The sequence below is a fragment of the Lissotriton helveticus genome, chromosome 10, assembly GCF_964261635.1.
Source record: "Lissotriton helveticus chromosome 10, aLisHel1.1, whole genome shotgun sequence".
Classification (NCBI taxonomy): Eukaryota; Metazoa; Chordata; class Amphibia; order Caudata; family Salamandridae; genus Lissotriton; species Lissotriton helveticus.
This window is the reverse complement of record NC_136071.1, coordinates 94,017,464-94,039,460: the sequence shown is the minus strand read 5'-3', so window position 1 is coordinate 94,039,460 and position 21,997 is coordinate 94,017,464. Positions and strand designations below refer to the sequence as shown.

The 21,997-nt window shown below is 44.4% G+C and overlaps 1 protein-coding gene, 1 long non-coding RNA gene, 7 other non-coding genes and 1 pseudogene across 10 annotated transcripts; 1 reads left to right on the top strand and 9 right to left on the bottom strand.

The window, feature by feature from the left end:
- Positions 1-440: 440 nt before the first annotated feature.
- Positions 441-9,696, bottom strand: LOC144785957 (uncharacterized). Of its 2 annotated transcripts, none has more exons than XR_013602063.1 (10): positions 9,595-9,696; positions 9,089-9,210; positions 8,301-8,428; positions 5,468-5,532; positions 4,774-4,829; positions 4,536-4,577; positions 2,459-2,507; positions 2,189-2,244; positions 1,943-1,987; positions 441-765 (listed from the first exon to the last, which is right to left on the bottom strand). It is a non-coding gene; the product is annotated as an uncharacterized LOC144785957 (long non-coding RNA). The 2 variants fall into 2 exon arrangements; XR_013602064.1 differs by having other exon boundaries at positions 8,301-8,417.
- Positions 1,824-1,906, bottom strand: LOC144786342 (small nucleolar RNA SNORD60). Its single transcript, XR_013602146.1, has one exon. It is a non-coding gene; the product is annotated as a small nucleolar RNA SNORD60 (small nucleolar RNA).
- LOC144786340 (small nucleolar RNA SNORD60) lies at positions 2,065-2,147 on the bottom strand. Its single transcript, XR_013602144.1, has one exon. It is a non-coding gene; the product is annotated as a small nucleolar RNA SNORD60 (small nucleolar RNA).
- Positions 2,335-2,417, bottom strand: LOC144786335 (small nucleolar RNA SNORD60). The gene has a single exon (XR_013602140.1). It is a non-coding gene; the product is annotated as a small nucleolar RNA SNORD60 (small nucleolar RNA).
- LOC144786336 (small nucleolar RNA SNORD60) lies at positions 4,416-4,499 on the bottom strand. The gene has a single exon (XR_013602141.1). It is a non-coding gene; the product is annotated as a small nucleolar RNA SNORD60 (small nucleolar RNA).
- On the bottom strand, positions 4,652-4,734 carry LOC144786341 (small nucleolar RNA SNORD60). The gene has a single exon (XR_013602145.1). It is a non-coding gene; the product is annotated as a small nucleolar RNA SNORD60 (small nucleolar RNA).
- Positions 4,920-4,999, bottom strand: LOC144786337 (small nucleolar RNA SNORD60). The gene has a single exon (XR_013602142.1). It is a non-coding gene; the product is annotated as a small nucleolar RNA SNORD60 (small nucleolar RNA).
- Positions 6,942-7,148, bottom strand: LOC144786314 (small nucleolar RNA SNORA73 family; annotated as a pseudogene).
- On the bottom strand, positions 8,859-8,944 carry LOC144786339 (small nucleolar RNA SNORD60). The gene has a single exon (XR_013602143.1). It is a non-coding gene; the product is annotated as a small nucleolar RNA SNORD60 (small nucleolar RNA).
- Positions 9,697-10,509: 813 nt separating the features above from the next.
- Positions 10,510-13,760, top strand: LOC144785956 (uncharacterized). Its single transcript, XM_078664849.1, has one exon. It carries the CDS (start codon positions 10,542-10,544, stop codon positions 13,053-13,055), a length of 2,514 nt encoding a protein of 837 aa, XP_078520975.1. The 5' UTR covers positions 10,510-10,541; the 3' UTR covers positions 13,056-13,760.
- Positions 13,761-21,997: the final 8,237 nt, after the last annotated feature.

The window sequence follows — 21,997 nt, the reverse complement described above, 5'->3', positions numbered from 1 at the left end:
GTCATCACATTTTAGTACTGGAGGTACTTCCCAACAGTAGGAGTATCCCACAAGCCATTCGTAGCAAGCCTTTAACCTCAATAAAGGATACCAATGCAGAGTTACTCTTAGGGAACTGTACTCTAGTTATTTCTGCCCAGTTCTCTGTAGTTGCCAGAGCTGTGGCTTATACCTACCCTTTTACATTGGATGCACATAATGGTACCCCACGTTCCAGTTCTTGGAAGAATTTCAGCTGTTCTAACAATGCAATTTCAACAGAGGTCCACGAAAGTAATAATCATTGGCTCTATGTAAACACCAAACCTTTTACTACTCAGGTGGATATGCATTCCACTGTTTGTCCGTGGCAGGGAAATGTTAACGGACATTGTGCTCCTGAAATTCCATGCAAAGAAAGTCATTAACTATGGATTACCATTTCGAATAAGAGACAGCTGTAAACAAAATATGGGGATCTTTTATTATGTTGAATGACACTAGAGTAGACATCACAACAGCATCTTCAGACAATTTGCAAATTCATTATGCAGCGCCATTTCCATTGGTGAGCGAACGAGAACTATCACAAACTTCAATCCAAGCACTGTGCACTTTCATAGAGAATGAGCAAGAATCTTTATAAATGACAATTTTGTACAATAAGGCCATCCTAATATGAACCACCTATTGCAACACAGTTGACAACTTTATGCACAGTATGTAGTCTTCCAGCAGTAGACCTATCCGTTAATACATGCTGCATTGGCACTTTTCATTTTCTTCCTAAAATGGAGAAAAAACAAGTTAGTGTGTGGCCACAAGAGACTTCTCAGAAAGAACCCACCCAGAATAGGAAGCTGCAATTAAATCAGAATGCCACTCATTTATCCCACTAGTTGCACCCCTTACTGACATCAGTTCTCACTAAACCAAGTCACCATCAATATATAAACTGCTGAATCAGTCTGTTACTACCACCTTCCACAACATTCTCACATAACTGCCCTGGACACCAAATATATGCACAAGATCTTTAATAGGGTCAACTTCCTGTTTGAGAATACACTATTGTGCAAACTCTAGACTGAGACTTGGAGTAACTACTTATCAGATACATTAGGATTGTTAGTACCGAGAGCCTCAAGAGAAACATGCAACTTCAGATTTAGGCCATCACTACTGGCTCAGGATATCAATGCAGCCATAGTACAGGAAATATGTAGTAGTCCCAGTTATATACTCAACCCCCAACACACTGGTAGTGAACGAAAATTACTCAAGTACACCTAAATATTCTAATCCTCAAGGTCTCATCACAACTTCGAATTCCACAAAATACACTGGACTACTCAAACACTGCATCACCAACTTCACCTCCCTATAGATTAGCTCTGGACCAACCCCCTCCCGCATTATACCCTTTAAGCCCAGTACAACTTCAGAACCCTAAAAATTCTAGCTCCCAGACCTCTACCATTTCAATGGCTGATGTACTGAACTGCAATGAAGCATTAACAGTATAGAACCCAGCTAACCTCGCTTTATTAGGCCATTTTCACTTAAAACAGTACGTCCACACGCAAATACTAGTTTGTCACCCGCCCCTCAATAACTTTGATCTCTCCAGAGCTTTGAAGAGAAATGGCTCAAATATGAAGGCTCAACCGACCATCCTTTAATACTTCACAAAGTACATTAGCCTTGTTAACACATTGAGCTGCTTTTGCAACTCCGGGTGAGTGTTGATTCAGCTAAGCATAACAGGCCCATCCGAGACAATTCAACAATAAAAAATATGTATGTGATGGCTCACACAGTAATCTCCAATCATTACTATATTGCTGCCTCAGCCCAGAGCAAAAAATCAGGTATTGTTAGCCAATACTCATACGAGGTGTCAGAAATGTTGGGTTCATCACAGGCTGCAAAACAATTCACCCCAATACACAGCTTCACTCACCTTTATCTGATGGGTTTCAACAACCAGAGGAGCAGCAGGAGCACACTAGAGAAGTAAAATGAAATTGGTTACATTTCATGGAGTTAGTGCAAAGTGATCACTCCCTAATCTCCACATGTAGATGGCCTCAGCCCAGAGCAAGAAATCAGGTATTGTTAGCCAATACTCATACGAGGTGTCAGAAATATTGGGTTCATCACAGGCTGCAAAGCAATTTTACTTATCCTGCCTCAAAACTTTACTCACCTTTTGAGGTTAGCAGTTCGCCAATAGCCACGCCGGTCAGCATCAGACTAAACTCACTGTGGAAAAAGTGAAACGTTAAGTGTATTCCACTAATCACTGCTCACCCATTAGTACCCCCAACACCCAAATCCGCCCAGCCAGTAATGAAGCCTCAGCCCAGAATAAAAATCAGGTATTGTTTGAACAATACTCATACGAGGTGTCAGAAATGTTGGGTTCATCACAGGCTACACAGCACTTTAACCCACCCTGCCTCAAAACTGTACTCACCATGTAAAATTAGCGGTCTTCCACCAGCCACGCTGGTCGGCATCAGTCACTGTGGGAAAAACAAACAAAATGTTAAATGTATTCCAGCATTCCCGGCTCACACATCAGTACCCCCTCAGTACTCTACTCGTCCAAGCCAATAATGTGGTCTCAGCCCTCAGTGTGTGGAATTTCTATCTCCCGACACATCTAGATTTCTTACAGGGGCAAGCGGTTTTAATTTCCAATTTGCCCATAGGACAAGTAGACAGTCTTAGGGGAATCAGATACAAAGCAGTCCAAACCTTTTGGTCACAGCCAGTAACTGAGGGGCTCTGAAAGGGTCAATGCAAAAGCTGGGGCCTGCACTTTAACTTCTCAAGAGCAGAACACCACGACTGAGCTCAAAGTTGCAGCTCTGTATAAAACATCCACAGCACTGTCAGGTAAGAGGGTTTGCTTTCTCCCAGAGGATCTTGTGGCTTCCAGGCCCACCCCAGGTCCTTTCATTCTTTGAGCACGAGACGAACATGGAGCTTCTGCAACTCTAGTACACCCATCACTGGAATGCAAGAGGCTGCCTTAAGGGCCTCTTGGCTACTGCTCTGACTTTAACCTTGTGACCCCCCCCCCTGCCTTTTATTCTGCGCTTCACCCTTGAGCTTCAAAACGGCCCCAGATGCCTCCTCACCCGAGGGGGGCCTACAGTAAAGTCCATGCTTTCCCTTCTCATGCAGCCCCTGCACAACCCTCCTTTGCACTTTGCTTTTCCTGTACTTGCTAACCGCACCCCAACTCCTTCTGCTGCCCCCTCTCACTGTCCTGACCCGCTCCCCTTGGCCTCACATCTGACCTCATCCAGGGCTTACATTAAAGCCAATTAGTTTCCCGAATGGGGAATTCATGCAATCCTCAGGCACGCCTTCATTCCTCCTTTCACTGAGCCTCTAGTCTCACTTTGTGCATGCACCAGGGGCACCTCAACATTCCACTGTAGCAGCTGCTGTGGAGTTCTTAATGGGCCAGTTCTTTCTGCAGGTCCAGACAAGGGTTCATAATTGACATGAAAGGGTGGATGATATATACATAGACGAATGAGTAAAAGGATTCGTGCACGGATGAATTAATGGATGGGGTGAAAGTAGATGGGGTGAAAGGATGGATGGTTGAATGGATGGATGATTTAGTGGGTGGCAGGATGGATAGATTGATGGGTCAATAGTTCAGTGACAGGGTGGATGGAGGGATGAGTGGAAGGTTGGATGGATGGGTGAGCGAAAGGATGGATGAGTGGAAGGGAGGAGGGATGGATGAGTTTGAACGATTGAGTTGGAGCTGGAAGGATAGGTTTGGCCAGGGGAGTGATGACCCACTTGCTTTAGCAGCTATAGCGGGGTGAAGCTCTTGACCCTCTTCAGTCTGCAGACAAAGGCCCATAATTAACGTGTAAGGGTGAGTGAGTGAAAGGATGATGTGTGGGTGAAAGGGTGGATAGATAAGTGAGTGTAAGTGGCTTGCTAGATGGATGATTGAAAGGATGGATGAGTGACAGGGATGGTGGATGTGTTGAAAGGGTAAATTGATTGAGGAGCGGTAGAATGGGTGAGCAAAAGGATGGACAAATGGCTATGTTTGGGGATAGATCTGGATATGGATGGACAAACAGAACAGTGAATGGCTGATGAAAGAATGGAAGTCAATGTAAAGGTGAAATGCTGGATATCAGTGGGTGAATGAAAGGATGAATGGGTAAAGTTGCAGAAAAGAGGCAAAATAAGGAAATCACTAGCATTCAAAAGCTTCTAGACTATGAGCCGGACATAACCAGAGGCTATTATCCGAGCTGTTGTATAAGGAGTGCTGCCATTATTTAACAGTGCACCACATGGCACTAAAAGGACAAGTGAATTTTGTACAGGAAAAGATTTATAAAGCTACCCGTCTCAGGGACTAGATATTTCATTAAATTCCACACCACTGGCCTCAGCCCAGAAAAAAAATCATGGTACTGCTTGAACAATACTCATACGAGGTGTCAGAAAGTTTGGGATCATCACAGGCCAGCAAGCAATTCACCCCATTACACATCTTCACTCACCTTCGTGTGATGGGCTTCAACCAGAGGAGCAGCAGGAGCACACTAAAGTAAAAGGAAAATGGTTACATTAGAGGGAGTTTAAGTGCAGTGATCACTCACTAATGTCCACATGTAGATGGCCTCAGCCCAGAGCAAGAAATCAGGTATTGTTAGCCAATACTCATACGAGGTGTCAGAAATGTTGGGTTCATCACAGGCTGCAAAGCAATTTCTCACCCTGCCTCAAAACTGTACTCACCTTTTGAGATTAGAGGTCCGCCAATAGCCACGCTGGTCAGCATCAGACTAAACTCACTGTGGAAAAAGTGAAACGTTAAGTGTATTCCACTAATCACTGCTCACCCATTAGTACCCCCAGCACCCAAATCCACCCAGCCAGAAATGCAGCCTCAGCCCAGAATAAAAATCAGGTATTGTTTGAACAATACTCATACGAGGCGTCAGAAAGTTTGTTATCACCGGCTGCACGAAACACTGCTCTCCACCCACACATTTGATTTCTGAACAAGCCTGCAATATGTGCCATACGCAAACAATTCTGACACATTTGGACCCGAAGCATTTCATATGGACTGCAAGACACTGACAAGAAGCAGAGACAGATGGAGCAAAGCCTGGAAACAGGGAAAGGTCAAGCATGTGGGGACCCGATCACACCTACATTGAGCACTGAAGAGTGACTTTTAAGCAGGCAGACTTGCGTGTTCACGGACTTTAGAATACAGAGGCATTAAAACCAGACCACAGGGGCACAACTATAGGGAGACTATATTTAATTCAGGAAAGTAAGCAGGAACGGCTGGGGCCCACAGGGGTAAATTACATGTGTTAAAAAGGATTTGCACTGGTGAAGAGTAAAAACTAACACCCATCCACACAGAAAACAAGTTTAGCTATTTATACCAAGTTTAAACTAAAGTAATTAGACATACCATCTCTGCGTAAAGAACCTTCAATGGTCACCAGATGGATTATTGACATTTCTCCAAATTTCAGCCTATGAATCAGAGATGAATATGCACAAAAGATCAGTTCATCTCATGAATGGATCACTACTTTCAAGACAGATGAGAAACTAAAGTCAAACTGTATAAGAGACTACCTTGCTCTAGACAGTTTTTAAAAAAAAAGTCTAACTGAAGGTATACATGCGTTTCCATGCAAATAGAGGAAGGACATGCAAAAGCAGTCAACAGTACTGTCTGTGTGAGAGATTACTTAAGTGAACATCGAAGCTGTCAAATCCCTGTACGAAAAACTGGCATTCATCCAATTTAAGCCAAAGGCATGTATTCGTTTATTGTCAGTCAGCCTGGATTCGTCACTCCCAGGTGTGTTCAATTTATACAAACTACACGCTTGGGAATCTCCTTCAGAGGGCAGGCATGTTGGGGCAATTAACTCAAAACTACCCTTACACACCAGGGATATTTAGAATCACAACAGGCCCAATAGTATTTTGCCTACCACACTCCCAACTCCCCAGACAGAGGGGCGTAATACAGGTAAAGGTTGTGTCACTGGTAAAAAGGAGGCGCTGGGTACATGTGGATGGGGTGATGAAGGCAGATAATAGGTTTAGTCATGATAAAAGGGGATCTGTTAGGTAGAGGATAGAGCTGGTGGTTTGTTTGAACAGGGAGTGTATGTCTGGATGCATTAAGGTTGTGGAGTTGTGTTGGTGATTTGTTAGTGGCTTAGGACAGTTGTGTTTGTGTGAGAATGCAGGTGCCATAGTTGGTGTAGATGCAGTTTGTGGTGTTCTGAAGTGGTTCAATACACAGACATCTCTATGAGGTTTGTTTGTGGTACAGGAGTAGAATGCCTTTGCGGATATTGTGTTTGGATGTAGGCAGATGAATGCTTAATGTGGTAGCTCCTTAAGTGAAAATTGAGTCTGACCTAGGGCTGGAGATGCTGCCCAAACAGGCAACTGCCCTTGGCCACTCTTCGCCACAGATGCCCTGAACCCCAGCCCTAACTAACAGAACCCTAAATTCGCGAGTCAACTGTGTACCTGGCCCTATTCTAACAAATCCTAGCCATAACAGCCAAAGCCCAAGCCCAAGCAAAACCCTAGTCCTCACTGCCAATCAGAACCCTAGGCTATGAAGCAAACCCTCTGACAGCAAGCACCACATACAACAGCACTTGTCAACTGAAAGCTTGGTGCTGTGTAGTCTACAGATACAAAATTACTAAACGACATCCATCCCATCTGAGCACACTCATAAGCACATAGTACATCAGACCGGAACAGGATTATCCCTCGAATTTACCCATAAATGTAGATTGTTAAGCTAAAGAAAAAAGACCACTATTAATACAGCTAAAAGGTTTCACAATCGAAATATTTGACCTGCCCCAGTAGCAAAGGGCTATGTTACAACACATCCACACGCTACATTGTGTACCCTGCATGGTTTGTCTCCTCAGTCATTGTCCAAAGGACTCTGAGAAGTCTTAGGAATATACAGGATGGAGCTCAGCAACCTGAAGACTGCAAGCAAAACTTGTTCTCCAACAGCATGGAAGACTGTACGTCATGGGCCAAAGGCCTATGCTCCCATAAGCCACTAGGACCGAGCAACCTCCCACAGGTATCCCTGTTGGGTCACCATTAAAGTAACAGATTACAATCCAAATAAACTAACTTTTATTCACATCCAGCAAGCCACAACCAACCTGTACTTGTTCCATCTTCAGGGCATGTGTAGTTGTGCATAGGAAACGTTCCGCATTGGTACAAGTTTAAGGTTCACATAATCCACCCACATTATCTTTTTTTAAGTTACTAAAGTGCCTTCCTTTTTCCAGTTGTGCTAAAGTAGTTTTAGGTTATCACACATTTTAACTCTTCTCCAGTTTGGCTCAAATGAAGAGATGGACTATAAAAGATGTGCCTGATCTTGAGCGGTGTACAAATTGACCTAGCAAATGTGTACCAGACAAGAGTCATCGTGATTCAGGCACAGTACTAAGGCAATCTGACCATCACTAGACTAAGTCTACACCTAGTGATGTTCAAACTAAGACTTAGTTTGACCATCACTAGACTATATGGCTCAGTGAGATAAACATTTAGTACGCACTAGGGTCCTTTACTGAAGAAAAGTAACATGGTGAAAATGAATATATGATGATACAACGAATTCCATTGCAACGCATGCCTTTACCACGCATGCGTTACAATGGAATTCGTTTAGCACGCATAAACCTTTCACCGACTATTTGCGTGGTGACGTCATACGTCGTGAAGAGAAAACGGCATATTTTTACCGATTTCTCTTAATCGACTCCGATGCCGACGTGACTTATGGTGAGTTGTTTTATTTGGGGGGGGGGAGACCCCCCCAATCCCCCCCTTTTTTTTTTCTTTTACCACATATGCCTTTACTACAAACATCGTAGTAAAGGCATGCGTGGTAAAGGCATTAGTTGTAACCACGCATGCGTTGTACTGCATGCGTGGTTAAAGATTTCGTGGAAACGGCTTCGTTGTAAAAGCCGTTTCCCGGTGAAAATTAAGTAACATACTAAGAAAAAACGCATTTTTCGCAAAACCCACTGCCAAAATAATATCGGTCCAGTGATGAGAATTAACGTAAAGTCCGTTTTTCATAAAAGCACAGGTATAGTCCGCGGAAGTCATTCCTAGTTTAAAAGAAAAATGCTAGGATATGCGTTACGATAAATAAGACCCAAAAGAACGTGCTTAACACACCGCACAGAGAAATATAGTATGACGGAGGAAGAGTAACTCACCAGACTGAACATCTGCAATTGTGCTGTGAATGGAGTCCCCATCTAGGACGAACTGCACATTCTTTTGACTTCATCGCATTTGCAGAACCTCACCGAATTACTAGGTTGCAGAAACTTCTGAAATGAACCTCAAATCAAACAAATGCAGAAGTAAACACCAAATATTAAATTATTTAATTTGCATGCAGAAAAATAACTAGCTGATCACACTATTGAGCAGGTTACAAAGAACATCACTGCTAAAATCGTGGTTAACACCCCTTAATAGAGCTCATAACTAACCTTAAGTATGTCAGAACGTAATTGTGTTGCCTACTATAACCCGTTATGCTTTTGAAAACTTTAGAGGACCTTAGTTAGCTCTGTTTCGTGAAAACAGTTTGAACGACTGGCCAAGAAGTCTACAGTTTGCCTCAAATTGAAAACAGAAAGGAACCGTGCCACCACTCATCCTGATCAATCAGAACAGCGCTCATGTTTAACCAAATCAGGGAATAAATATCGGTTTTAATTATCTTTAACCATAGTCTCCTATTTCACCACCAATCCTAATAGACGTAGCCTCAGCCCAAAGAAAAAAGAAATCAGGTATTGATTTATCAATACTCATACGAGGTGTCAGAAGTTTGGGGTCATCACAGGCCACGAGACGAAAACATTTTACCTGACATTCAACAAAAAAATTGCCCGTTTGGCTCTTTAGCATACACATGTTCTTATTTGCACCGAGTAGCATCACTATTTCAGCACATCTCAAATATATATATCAAGATCAATTCACCACTTACCTATAGCCCCCCGTGACAGGAGGATGGTGTGTGCAGATGCGTAAAAACAACGGTGAGTCGGTTGGTGCAGGTAACAGTCGGACATCTTTCAATATGGCAAAAGGGTGGTGTTCCCGAGAGGTCTTGAAGAAAAAAAACGTAAACATGAGCACTATTTTAGCGTGTTTCATTTATCGTCTTAAACCTAAACACGCATATTTTAATAAAACATCCATTGATGTATCTAACTAAAACTAATTCAAACCCTCAAGTAAGTCATAACTCGTAAGATGCTAAAATGAACACCTAATAATCGCGGTCGCACTTTCTTAGAAAGTCAGGAAAATAATTTGAACAAAAAAAAAATAAACACGTTCAGGAAACTACTGCGTGTAATAGTTTACAAAGACCACAGCAAATCAGAACTGCAACATACCATGTTTTAAACAATCACCCTTGGAATTAGTTGTCGTGGTGACATTTTGACTAACTATTTTTTCTTAATAAATACACACAATTTAACGTACCAGTTGTTGCAACTACAACAATCTGCAAACTTCCTCCTTCCCAGGAATAGAACTAGTAAGAACATGGAGACGCCACGTGTGGCTATATAAAGCGGGTTTACCACGCCCATTGCGCACATTCGCGGACTGACAGCGACAATAACCTACCACGTTTCAGAATTCAGTGTTTAAACCAATCTCGATGTGTGCACGGATTAATGGGCGGGGTGGGCGGCACTAAGCAACCGTAATGACAATTTTGCTATATCCAATCACTTTTATGAACTCATACTACCCCGTATTGGTCTTCCCGCTAGCTCCGTTTTAACCAATCATAAACCTTGTGGTATCCTGCGAGGCGCCTCCAATTAATTTAGAAATAAAGGAGAGACTATACTGTCATTACATTGCGTGAAAACGTCTAGAAATAAGCATTATATACTATCAGTTGGGTAAAAAATCAGTTGGGGAACCCCAAAAGATATGGGAGTTCTCTAATAGAATAAAACAAACATGTTAGTTTGTGTTTCGTGATTTGAACTGCGCCCTCAGGGCAGCAGTAGGCGATGAGGACACTTGAAGGTCAAAATTAACATTCTAACTGCAGTCCTAGAATATTTGTGGATAGAGCAACTTTTCCAGGCGCTTGTTTAGTATTCCAACTCCAGCCCTGGACTACTTTGGGGAAAGTTATCCATTCCCCAAGTATTCTTAGGAATGGTTCAAAAGTAGTAATTATGAATGACAAAATGCTGCGCTAAGGGGCAAAATACTAGGAATACGAGCAATTTCAAACAACCGCGCTTTCTCTGACTACACGTCTGCAGAAAGATCCGTGCATTTGAGGGTAACTACAGGGACAGGAACACGTTTAAGATGGCGGCCAAATTCTCCGCTTCGGCAAGGCCTTGTGCTTTTGGAGTCTTTCTTCGTTTGCTACCATTGGCTACTGTTTATACCACCAGAACATGCTCATTGATGAACATCAGAACCTGCGGGAGATATGTACACATAATCTGGTGTCCTGCGGCGTTGGTTCCCGCGCAAGGCAGGCCGCCTCAATTACTCCCGGGAACGGAGCAATGTCTCTGCCGGGAACCGGTGAGAGTCTAGATAAGGAGTCCTCAGCCGAAAAAGAAGCGGAAGCTCCTCAACCTGAAAAGACAGCCGAGATTACTGAGGACTCTGCCGGTGAAAACAAAGATGAGGGTACCGAGGGCCCTCCAGCTAAGAAGAAAGCTGAGCAAGTTTTCCCCACCGAGAAGAGCGCGTTGCAGCTGCTGCAGGAGCACTGCGACAAGAGCGGCGACAAGCCGGTGTTCGAGTGGGACACCGTGGGGGACACTGCGGCGCTGCGGTTCATCTGCAGGGCGCGGGTGGGCGTGGAGATCTTCACCGGAGCCGGGATTTCCAAGAAGGCCTCGAAGCAGAGCGCCGCCCGGGCCGCTTTGGAAGTTCTTGAGTTAAAAGTGGACTCCGCCCTTGCGGATGCCCCCAAATCAAATGCGTTCACCCCCGAGGGGGAAAACCCCATCACGGTGTTAACCCAACTAAACTCCCGGAAGCAAATCCCGACGGCCGTATACGAGGTGGTGGAGGAGACAGTGATGGCTAATCGAATGCAATTCACCATGTCCTGCAGAGTGGGGAAGGTGATGGAGACGGGATCGGGTCCCTGCAAAAAAGTAGCGAAGCAGGCGGCGGCATTGAGGGTGCTGGAGAGGCTGAAGCGAGATCAAACTCTAAGGAGAGCGGCATACCACGCAGAGTCCTCCAGAAATTTCTCGGAGCACCGGCGAGACCTAAATGACAGCAGGGCACGTTTCTCCACGTACCCTAGCAGGACTAGGCCCTTCCAGGAGCACCCCAGAGGCCCTGCTTCTCAAACCTTCAACTCCACACTAGAAAGAAATTCCCAGTATCCGTTGTCGGAGGTCTTTACAGACACCGGATCCATCAGGCCCCTCATGGAGCGTCGGCTAGACCACAATGTTGAAGAAATGCACCGAGCGCCAGGGTATTTTGTACAGGGGGCCTTGAATACAGGCACCACGTCGCCTCTAATGGGAAATCAGAGATGTCACAGCGCACACGAATTTTATAGAGACCCAATGGACCGTGTCCAGTATCCATTGGCACACGGGTCTTTGAATTCGGAAATGGACAGGACTTTTACTGCGCTCCAGCAACAGGATGTTGATCGAGAACTATATACAACACCTAGAGACGATGCACAGTTTAATATGGCACGACCCACCCTACACTCGGGCACAGTCCGACCTCTCATGGATCTCCCACACTCGGGCACAGTCCGACCTCTCGTGGATCTCCCACACTCGGGCACAATCCGACCTCTCGTGGAGCTCCCACAAGACCACAGTCCCCAAGAAAAGCGTGTTGGTTCAGGAGATCATGCACTGGAGCCAAGGTTTCAGAGGACAATGTACACAGATACTATCAGGCCTCTCCAGGGTCACCCTCAACACCCTAGTTCTGAAATATTAAAAAGTCCACCAGGAGGCAATGCTCAGTACCCGCTGGAACAGGCCTTGAATTCTGGAACAAGCACGTCTTTCCAGACACAGAAACAAGATACAGTTGTTCCAGAGTTCCACCCAGCACCAAAAGATAATACACAGTTCCAACTGGCACAGTACTCTCTAAACCCAGGCACAATCAGGCCTGTAATGGAGCATAGGAGCTACTACCCAAGTAATCAAGAATTAGACGTAGTATCAAAAAACAGCGCACAGCACCCCTGGCATCAAACCTCGGTGAACAAAGGCATGATTGGGCCTGTCCGAGAGCACCATCAAGAGGTTAGTGCCCTACAATTGAACACAGCGCTGGGGAAAAATGCAGACTATATAGTGACACCCCTGAAACTATCAAGTACACCCAATCAAACCCCAGAGCAGCAGCGATGCACTATTGCTCAAGAAACAAACACTGAACTGGGACACAATACAGGGTATTCTGGTGCCTTCATGAACCCATCCATGATCAAGCCTCTCCAGGAGCACCAGCAGGACCCTAGTACTCGAGGATTGGGACACAGTGCGGGGTACGTGTGCTCCTCCCTGAATCCCGCTATGGTCAATCCTCACCAAGAGAAGCCACGAAACCCTAGTAATCAACAGTCAAACCAAACACATGGAAATGATGCACAGTACACGTGGTCAAGTGCATCCCAGAATACAGCAGCAGTTGTGTCTTCCCTGGATCAACAAGGGCACCTTAAACCTCAAGAGTCTAGCTCAGCCCCAAGAACAAATGAAGGGCTAACATTGCCATTGTACACAGTGAAACCCACAAGTATACTTGGCCAAACCATGAAGCATGAACAAGAATCTAGTGCTAAACAAGTGACCACTCAACCCGGAATGAATGCACGCTCCCCGTTGGCCTCTCAAAGTCCGTCGATCAACCCACTCATGGGGCTCTGGCAAGGTGCTCGGGCCCTAGGTTTCAACATGAAATAAGGAAGCAATCCACAGTGTTTATGGGCATAACCTTCCCATATCCAGGAACTCCCTGTCCGCCTCATGCTTATCCGCAAGACGCTAGAGCTGAAATATTAAATTTGCAACATGCAGGATCTGCAAGGACATTTTTCACTTAATCACTCTGGCACTGACCTTGAGAGCAGACTACAACCAACTGCTGCAGAACTGAACACCACACAACAAATATATATTGGGTCTGCTTGGACCTGGTGTGCACCAAATTTCCTAGGTACACTTAGTACTGCCCCAGAATACTAGCAAGATCCGAGTGCTCAAAAGGTAGCTTCAGCATTGGGTTAAAAGTAATGCTTAAAACTGTTCCGTAAACCCAGCAACCCCGGAGCACTCAAGAACTGAACAATGCACCATTAAAAAATACTCGGTATGAATAGACATGGTCCTCGTATTGAAGCATGCCTAGGCCCTTCTGATCTTAAAGTAATCATATTTTCAATTCCAACACCAGAAGGTGTGCCTTTAATTAAACTAGATACTAAACGTACCATATCCGTTCATGCATACCACACTGTAAGCATCTCATGACTTTTATTACAAGATAGTTTCTCAAAGTTGCAGGATTTTGTTTATTCTTGGAGATTTTAACTAGGTCCATAGTTCTTCGATCTCCTCATTGAGCTAAGAACAAGGCGTTTAAACAATAAACAGCTGTCTGATAGACCAGCCATGTTCTTGAGGTCCAATCACATTTTACTCTCCAGGGGGCTGTCGATTTCTAGTTTGTGTTGGGTACATGGAACATTTTTCTCATGTGTAACTCTTCTTATTGCAACTTTTTCTTTTAGCACATTAACTTTCTTTGGCTGGATCATTTGCAGTGCTGGTTTGTGGAAATGTTCTACATGGCCCATTTACTGGGCTGGGCAGTTCGGTCGTGCTTGCTGTCATTCCACCATGGGAAAAGCATGGTACTTCCAGCAACACAACTTTATGATGTGCTCTAGAAATTTCTTTCCCATGACAATATACCTTCCAGGCCTGCATAGCATTTAAGCCACAAGACTAATAGTCTTAATCAACAACTGCATTAATCATAAACAGTGTAAAAAGTCCGAGCCGTCTGCTGTATACTGAGGAAGTGAAAGAACAGTTCCTCACAAGAGCATCAAGGCTCGACCAACGGGTCAGCAGTACACCAAAACTCTGTATCATCAGTCTCTCTCAGCCACAGTGTGCTAAAGGCGCTGGTTCTCGGTGTTTTGAAGAGGGGGGAAAAAGCATTTTGTTTTATTTCATTTGTTATTTTCCGAAACACATTTTGACTACACAATATTTGTGTACAAATTGTAAACGATTACAGTTACTTTCACGCCGTAATTTTAATTGCACCTTTGCATGTGTGGATGCGTAGACACATGCATGAGGCTATATTAACCATTTACGGGTACCTGCTAACAATGGTGATTAACCTAGGTGGTGCACCAGTATTCTTTCGTTCTAGTTGGGGGTTAGCATATTAACCTGCGCTGTAGATTTTGACTCCTTTCTGCCATCTTTGCACATATGTAATTGGAAGGCTTGTTGAGTAGGCCACAATTACACTTACCTCTTGCTTTTGTCACAACGACCAAACTTTTAACTCACAGTGAAACAGTTAATCCCATGGTCCTAGCCTTTACATATGTATTCCTTTATTTGATTATTGTATATCGCTTCTTAAACCAGGTGGGTGTAAGGGTGATCTACATTAACATTGGACCGAGTAAACAGGTTGCATCATTAGGGATCAGTTAACTGTTTTTGAGAAAAAACATAATTAGCTAATAGGAAAAGGAAACAAAAAGGCCTCCGCTTGACTCTGTTCATTTGGTTTCAATGCTGACCTGCAAATAGTCTGAACGGGGCATTATACTTCCCAAGAATAAGCAGTATTGAGGCTGTACTGTACTTCAGGCCTCTCGCATGCTGGCTGTCATTGCCTCTGATTGAGGCAAGGTCTAATCTTGATTTCCTGCGGTACTCATTTGTATTGGGTAATATCTGTATGATTTACTTACCACGGGTGTCCCAGGGACACCGCTCCTGGTGGGATCCAAATGGATAACCAATCTTTTGCCTTTTAGAACTGCGTTCTCCAGGAGTAGATACATTTTTGCAGTCAGTTTAGCTCTAGCTTAGAGACGGCTGTAAAACCAGCCTCCTGTTTAAAACAAAAAAAAGTTGTAACAAAATACAGACCTGGTTTTTCAGTGAGTCCGCTACATCCACTGGTTCATTCAAGAGGCATTCACAATTTGTTTCCAACAAATGCATCGTACAGCACGGGGAAGCCCTCTTCAGCCATTAGCTGAATGATGGCATGTTGCTGCATACACCTGCCTAAAATGTAGTCCACTTCAGTGCCAAAACTGGTTGACTCCATTTATTTTTGCCAGGCACATATTTCACATATTTTTACGTATGGCTTGACAGCACAGCTGTCTGTAAGACACATTGTTACCAGTTCTTTAAAATATGCCTAGAGTGGGCTTTGGCTCCACCTTTGGCGATATTACTCTCTCAGATCATCATATTGGCTATTTGGTGTAGCATTCAGGCTTTCAAGAAGTCCTTTCACGGGAATGCACAAGTGACTATTTTCAACTGAATAGTGCACTCAATCATTATACTGTCTGTAACATTGTTATTTATCTTTTATATGCATTTTATACAGAAATAAATAATTGTTGCTAAATGTTTTCAACATTAGCGAAATCAGTAAGGTAAGCTTTAATGTGCAACAACAATTGTGCATGAGACGCATAACCTGCATGCCTGTATTTACTTGTCTTGGCACATTATGGATAGGCCTGTTGGCTTTGCCAATGGGTTTTTCTCTTTAGGAAGAGATGGATGGTGCTGCATTATGCAGTAAGTTGAAAAATATATTGCATGTTTAGTTGAGTCTTCAGGTAGGTAAATGGAACAGTTAAACCAAACTTGCAGTGTAGGAAACAAAAATTCTAGCTCCATACAAGACTCTTGTAGCAACCATTTGTATTTTAGTTGTTTGAGCTTAATTTTATTATAACATAGAAGTAAATGATTTTTCATTATTTGTCGCACAATTTGTTAGCGAAACAGCTGCAATTTGCAGAATTTCACTCTCATGCTCAGCAACATTGAGTAAAAGCTATTTGTTAGCGAAACAGCTGCAATTTGCAGAATTTCACTCTCATGCTCAGCAACATTGAGTTTCAGCACGTGAAATTCCTCCACATGAAGATTTTGTGTTTTGGAAGGATGTTTTGTCCATGCCCACGTTGTGGTGGTCTCATTGTAGCAGTACAGGGTCAGCTGGCTTACTATTTTTTTGTTTTATTCTGAGCAGTATTACAGTACATTGGGAAATACACTTTATAGGGTTTGCTCTGTATCTCATGATGTATGTCCAAGTCTGGGTAACTCTAAGTTTGAGACCTAAAATAGCTGCTTGCAGAAGAGTAAAACAAACTCACCAACCAACGTGAAACAAGGTCCTCGCCCCAAGTTCTTCAAGTGGTAGTGGTCTGGATACTAAGGATCTGGCAGTCAATGTCCATTTTAACAGTGCTCAAGATTTGACCAGCATTTACCACTCAATCTGTGGGTTTTGGAAAGGGTAGGAAGATATTTCATGGGTGTACACCTCTTTTAAAACTTGGATTTCAATACTGGCCTGTCAGTCAAGATTTGTTATTAGCAAGGCACCCCCCAGCAGGGGGAAGTTCCAATTACACTAAAAACCTTTACTGATGATGGAACATCCGGTGACAATTATGTCAAGTCAATATGGCTTCCCATTGAAGCAAAGGCCCAATTCAAAACTGCCTGCATTACGCACAGGATGCTGCACTCCTCTTCACCCTCCTATTTAAACGAGAAACTGAATATCCTTGGAGCAAACAGGGTTTCCAGGAATGCCAAATCCCTTCTCTTGGGACCCCCCCCGCCCCCACCTTCAATTGAGATAATGCTATTAGAATCTGGAACTGTCTGCCTCCCGCCCTCTGCCTAACAACCTTAAAAACATGACCTCCAGCCCCTCCTATTAGACAGACACCTTGGTTAATCAAATCAACAGCATCTGTAAAGCATAACACTGCCCCCTTAGGGGTATCTGGGTGATGTGTCTCCATCGAAGAGCCAGATCTTGAGTCTCTTTTTGAAGTCTGCCAGCTAGAGGAATGGACGTAGCTGGAGGGGAAGGTCTTTCCAGGCCTTGGCAGTGATGTAGGAGAAGGACCGGACACCGCTGCAGCGGTTGTGTGCAAAGGCGAGCGAAGAGGATCCCTGGTATCTGGAGGGTTGGTAGTTCAGTTGGTTATTGATGTAGGCGGGTCCTAAGTCATTGAGGGCTTTGTAGTCGCACTTGAGGATCTTCAACTGGCATCTCTTCTGGATGGGGAGCCAGTGGAGGTCTCTGGTGCGTGGCGATGTGGGTACATTTGGAGAGGTCCAGGATAAGTCTGGCTGCAGTGTTCTGTATGGTCTGGAGTCTTCTGAGTATCCAGCTGGAAATCCCGGTGTAGAAGGCGTTGTCGAGGCGGCTGGTGACTAGTGCCTGCGTCACGATATTTCTGGTGTTAGTTGGGATCCATCTGAAGAGTCGGTGGAACATGCAATGTGTGGAAGCAGGAGGAGGTGACTGCATTGACTTGTCTTTTCATGGTCAGTTGGCTGTCGAGGATGATGCAGAGGTTGCATGCAAGGTCAGTTGGTGTGGGTGTCGGTCCAAGTTCTGTAGGCCACCAGCTGTGGTCCCAAGTGGAGGTTTTTTCCCGAAGATCAGTTTTGTCAGAGTTGTGTTGGAGGCAGCGTTGTCTCATCCATTTGGCTATGTTGGTCATGGTTTTGCAGAAGTTGGTTTTGGCGTGGGAGGGGTCCTTGGTGAGCAAGAGGTTCAGTTGAGTGTCGTCTTCATAGGAGATTATGTGGAGTCCATGGGATGTGACTACGTATATGAGGGGGTCATGTAGATGTTTAACAGGGTTTGGCTGAGGGATGATCCTTGTGATACGCCGCATATGATGTATTTGGGTATGGAGGTGAAAGGAGGCAGTTGGATGCTCTGTGTGCTTGCTGTAAGGAAGAAGGTGATCCACTTGAGGGTGTCATGCTGTATGCCTATGTTGTAGAGTCTGTTGATGAGGGTGTTGTGGGAGATGGTGTTGAATGTCGCGGAGAGGTCGAGGAGGATCAGCGTCACAGTTTCTCCACAATCGAGGAGCGTTCTGATGTCAGTGGCAACAATCAGCGTGGTCTCGGTGATTGGCATGGAATCCTGATTGTGACATGTCCAGTAGATGGTTTTGTTGATTTGATCTGATTTGATCTCCAGTATCCCTGCCAACTCACACAGTGCCACTGTGTGATACACAATATCGGCCCCCTCCACAAAGTAAGGAGCTAATATCAGTGTGGCAGGGTAAACAAGCTAAAAACGACTGTAGACAGTTAATTTTCAACTCGTAGTCTGAGGCTTTGATGTGCTGACGCCCATTAAGGAGAAAGGAGACACCCTGGACATTGGCACCAGCCGCAGCAAGCTTTTTTTCTTCTTTTTGGAGGAGGGGGTCTTGAGGTGGGGATGGGGGCAAAAGTGTTTCTTAGGTACTTCTCAGCACAAGGCCCTGGCCCTCCCCTCATCACACAGTAAAATCTTTGGTTTAGTAGACCAGTATGCTACAGATGAAAACAGGTCTGGTTCTAGCTGGTGTGCCGGGTGGACCAGGCCCACCCAAACATGACCTTTAGCCCTCCCAGTCAGGCCAGAAGAGGCCAGGAAGAAAGCACATGTGAAGTGCTTTCTTCATGCCGAGGGCCAAACGTGATTTTCTTTCACTTTGTTTACTTTAATTATCAGTCAAGGATCCTCTAGAATACAGTTTAAAGTGCATTATTTCAGTAATAGCTGTTTTAGTTACGTACTGATATGGAGAAAAATATTGGGCATAGATGATGTTCCCTATTTTTACACTGGCTGAACATTAAAATACTGCTGGTAAAAAGGAAATGCCCCTAGCTCATGTCTAAGGCAAGCTGCAGTGGGATGCTGTGTGTTGGGGGAGAGGGGTCAGGGGTTTACTTGCCAGTGATGCAGCAGGTGCAGTGGCACCAGGGCCCATGGCCATAAACTGCCATTTGCACCTCGATTATGTTGTGGGAGTTCTAAGAGTATTATGTAGTTTAGTCTGTGTAGAATGTGCACAGTAATATACTGTAGAATGGGGCATGCATTATACTATACAGATAGTGGCAGTTCATGCCTCACTAGATGAGCAGCCATAATGTGGAATTACAATGCCTACTAGAATATGTCTGTTCTCTGCCAGATGCTGGCGTAAAGTAAATAACAGTTTTATCTCAAGTAAGAAATTGTGCTGGGCTGGATTTATTCTCACAGGCGTGGCAGGGCTACAAATGTGCACATGTTATATTCTGATATCTTGTCACTGTGCATTGCACATTCCCAGGTTATAGTCTGGGCCACTGGAATTATCCAAGTTTGTGGATATGGTATTTTCCGCATAATTATGGATTTGCAGCATTTGCCACTTATTCCATTATCTGAAAAAATGTTTCTTGCTCAAACGTATCTGAAGCTGCAAAAAAATACTGCAACCTATGTTTTGGCACAATTGAAGGCCCTTCGCAAAGGCTGACTGTTGCTTATTGATATATTTGGGTGGTAAACTCATACTACTGAGGTGCAATCTAAGTCTAGATAGGGATAAGTGTAAATAAATGACAAAGCAATGAAGTAATACTTTCACAAAATGTGCCTCATTATGCTGCATTATTTGTCTTTTCTTGTTGCATAAGTTAGTCAACCATGGTACATATTTTGGTCATCCCCTGCCACATCCTTTCAGTGGTCCAGTTTATAGTGATTTTACTCTTCACTTATACTAGCAATGGTACTGATTACAATTCAGTAAAAAAAAGAGCTACCAAGAGTAATGCAATGTGGCATGAAGGCTAATTATCCAAACTTATCTCCGAACTAAAAAATGCATTCCACAAATGTACTTTAAAATTGATATAGCTAAAATGTTGCCACAAAGTATGATTTTCAGATACATGTATAGTCTGTGTACAGCACAGAATATACTTTATACAGCTATGTTAAAGCCAAACGTATTATTTTGAAGGCATTTCCTCTGCTCTATTTTGTCACATTTCCTAAATAGTGTTTGGTTACGTTTTACATTTCACTGCATAGCACTAGGTTTCATAAGGTTTGCTGTTACAGTGAGAGATTGTACAGCTGATGATTCACGCACCGAAGCTGCAGAGCGTGTGGTCCTTCAACTTTCAGGACCCAAAGCTGCATCACTAAACATTCAGAAAATGCCGCTCGCAGCTGCTTCTATTTGCAGAGACCTTCCTCGTCTGTTGATCGCCTGCTGCTCCGGGAAGCCAAGGAGACAGGCTGCGCTATTCCTATTCCTGACCGCATTTGAGGCTGCTTGGCAGGGGCTGGGACTGCGAGACCCAGGGTTCAGCGCGTGAAGACCGGAGCGCACCTGGAGTCTCTTCCCGCCCCTGCTCCGCCTTACTTGGCTGCCTGTTCCAACCTGATTGGCTGCCTGTGCTACCGCTCGCAGCTGCTTCTATTTGCAGAGACCTTCCTCGTCTGTTGATCGCCTGCTGCTCCGGGAAGCCAAGGAGACAGGCTGCGCTATTCCTATTCCTGACCGCATTTGAGGCTGCTTGGCAGGGGCTGGGACTGCGAGACCCAGGGTTCAGCGCGTGAAGACCGGAGCGCACCTGGAGTCTCTTCCCGCCCCTGCTCCGCCTTACTTGGCTGCCTGTTCCAACCTGATTGGCTGCCTGTGCTATTACAGCTCGCGGCCCCCGCTCCGCGGGTGCCGCTCGCAGCTGCTTCTATTTGCAGAGACCTTCCTCGTCTGTTGATCGCCTGCTGCTCCGGGAAGCCAAGGAGACAGGCTGCGCTATTCCTATTCCTGACCGCATTTGAGGCTGCTTGGCAGGGGCTGGGACTGCGAGACCCAGGGTTCAGCGCGTGAAGACCGGAGCGCACCTGGAGTCTCTTCCCGCCCCCTGCTCCTCCTATTTAAGACAAACCCTCTACGCTAAGCGGGACGCCGGGCTAAGCCCGGGCAAAGGGCGGGCCGTCTGTGGACGATCGAGGACGGGACGGGCCAGCCCACTAACATCTACGCCTAAAACATATCGTGACCATCGCAGAGACTTATCAGCAAAAAAAAAAAGGTACTATTCCCCTTTTTTCTTCCCTTTCGATACAAGTGGCACGAGACTTTTCACTAATGGGTCTAAAAAAATTACGCTCGCGTACAATATTTATGAAGCGAATGGGAACTGAGGAAGCTGTAAGAAAATCTACAGATAAAGCAATTAAACCTGGCCGTAGCAATTTAACCCCAGCAATCAGTGAATACTTCTCGTCTCTGTCAGCAAAAAAGAAATCGGAAAAAATAATGTCTGTCACTGAAAATAAAACATCTGGGAGTCTAGGGGATCGATCATGTTTATCTGAATCCCCCCATCTGTCTCACAATGTCAGTGATATGGTGTTTACCAATAAGTCTACTTATTCAATGAAAGACCAACAATCCGAATACTGTAACTCTAGTGCTGTGAAATCATCAACGCCTATAAAAGACTATGAGAGTCTATACAAAACAGAAGACCTGAATATACTTAATCACAAATCAGAACAAAAAAGTTCGAATTCAAAATCACTCCCGACAGAGGGCAATGGGAGCCCACAAAAATTAAAGGACTTGAGTATATTCAATCAAAAAGCAGCAGAAAATACTCCTGAGTTAAAGTCAACAAACACAGACACAAAAAACTATCTATACAAGAACAAGATTCCTTTTTGGATCCCTTTTTAATAGAAAATAATAATCTTGAGAAATCTTCTATCCCTCTATCGAAGGCTCTCTTCTCAC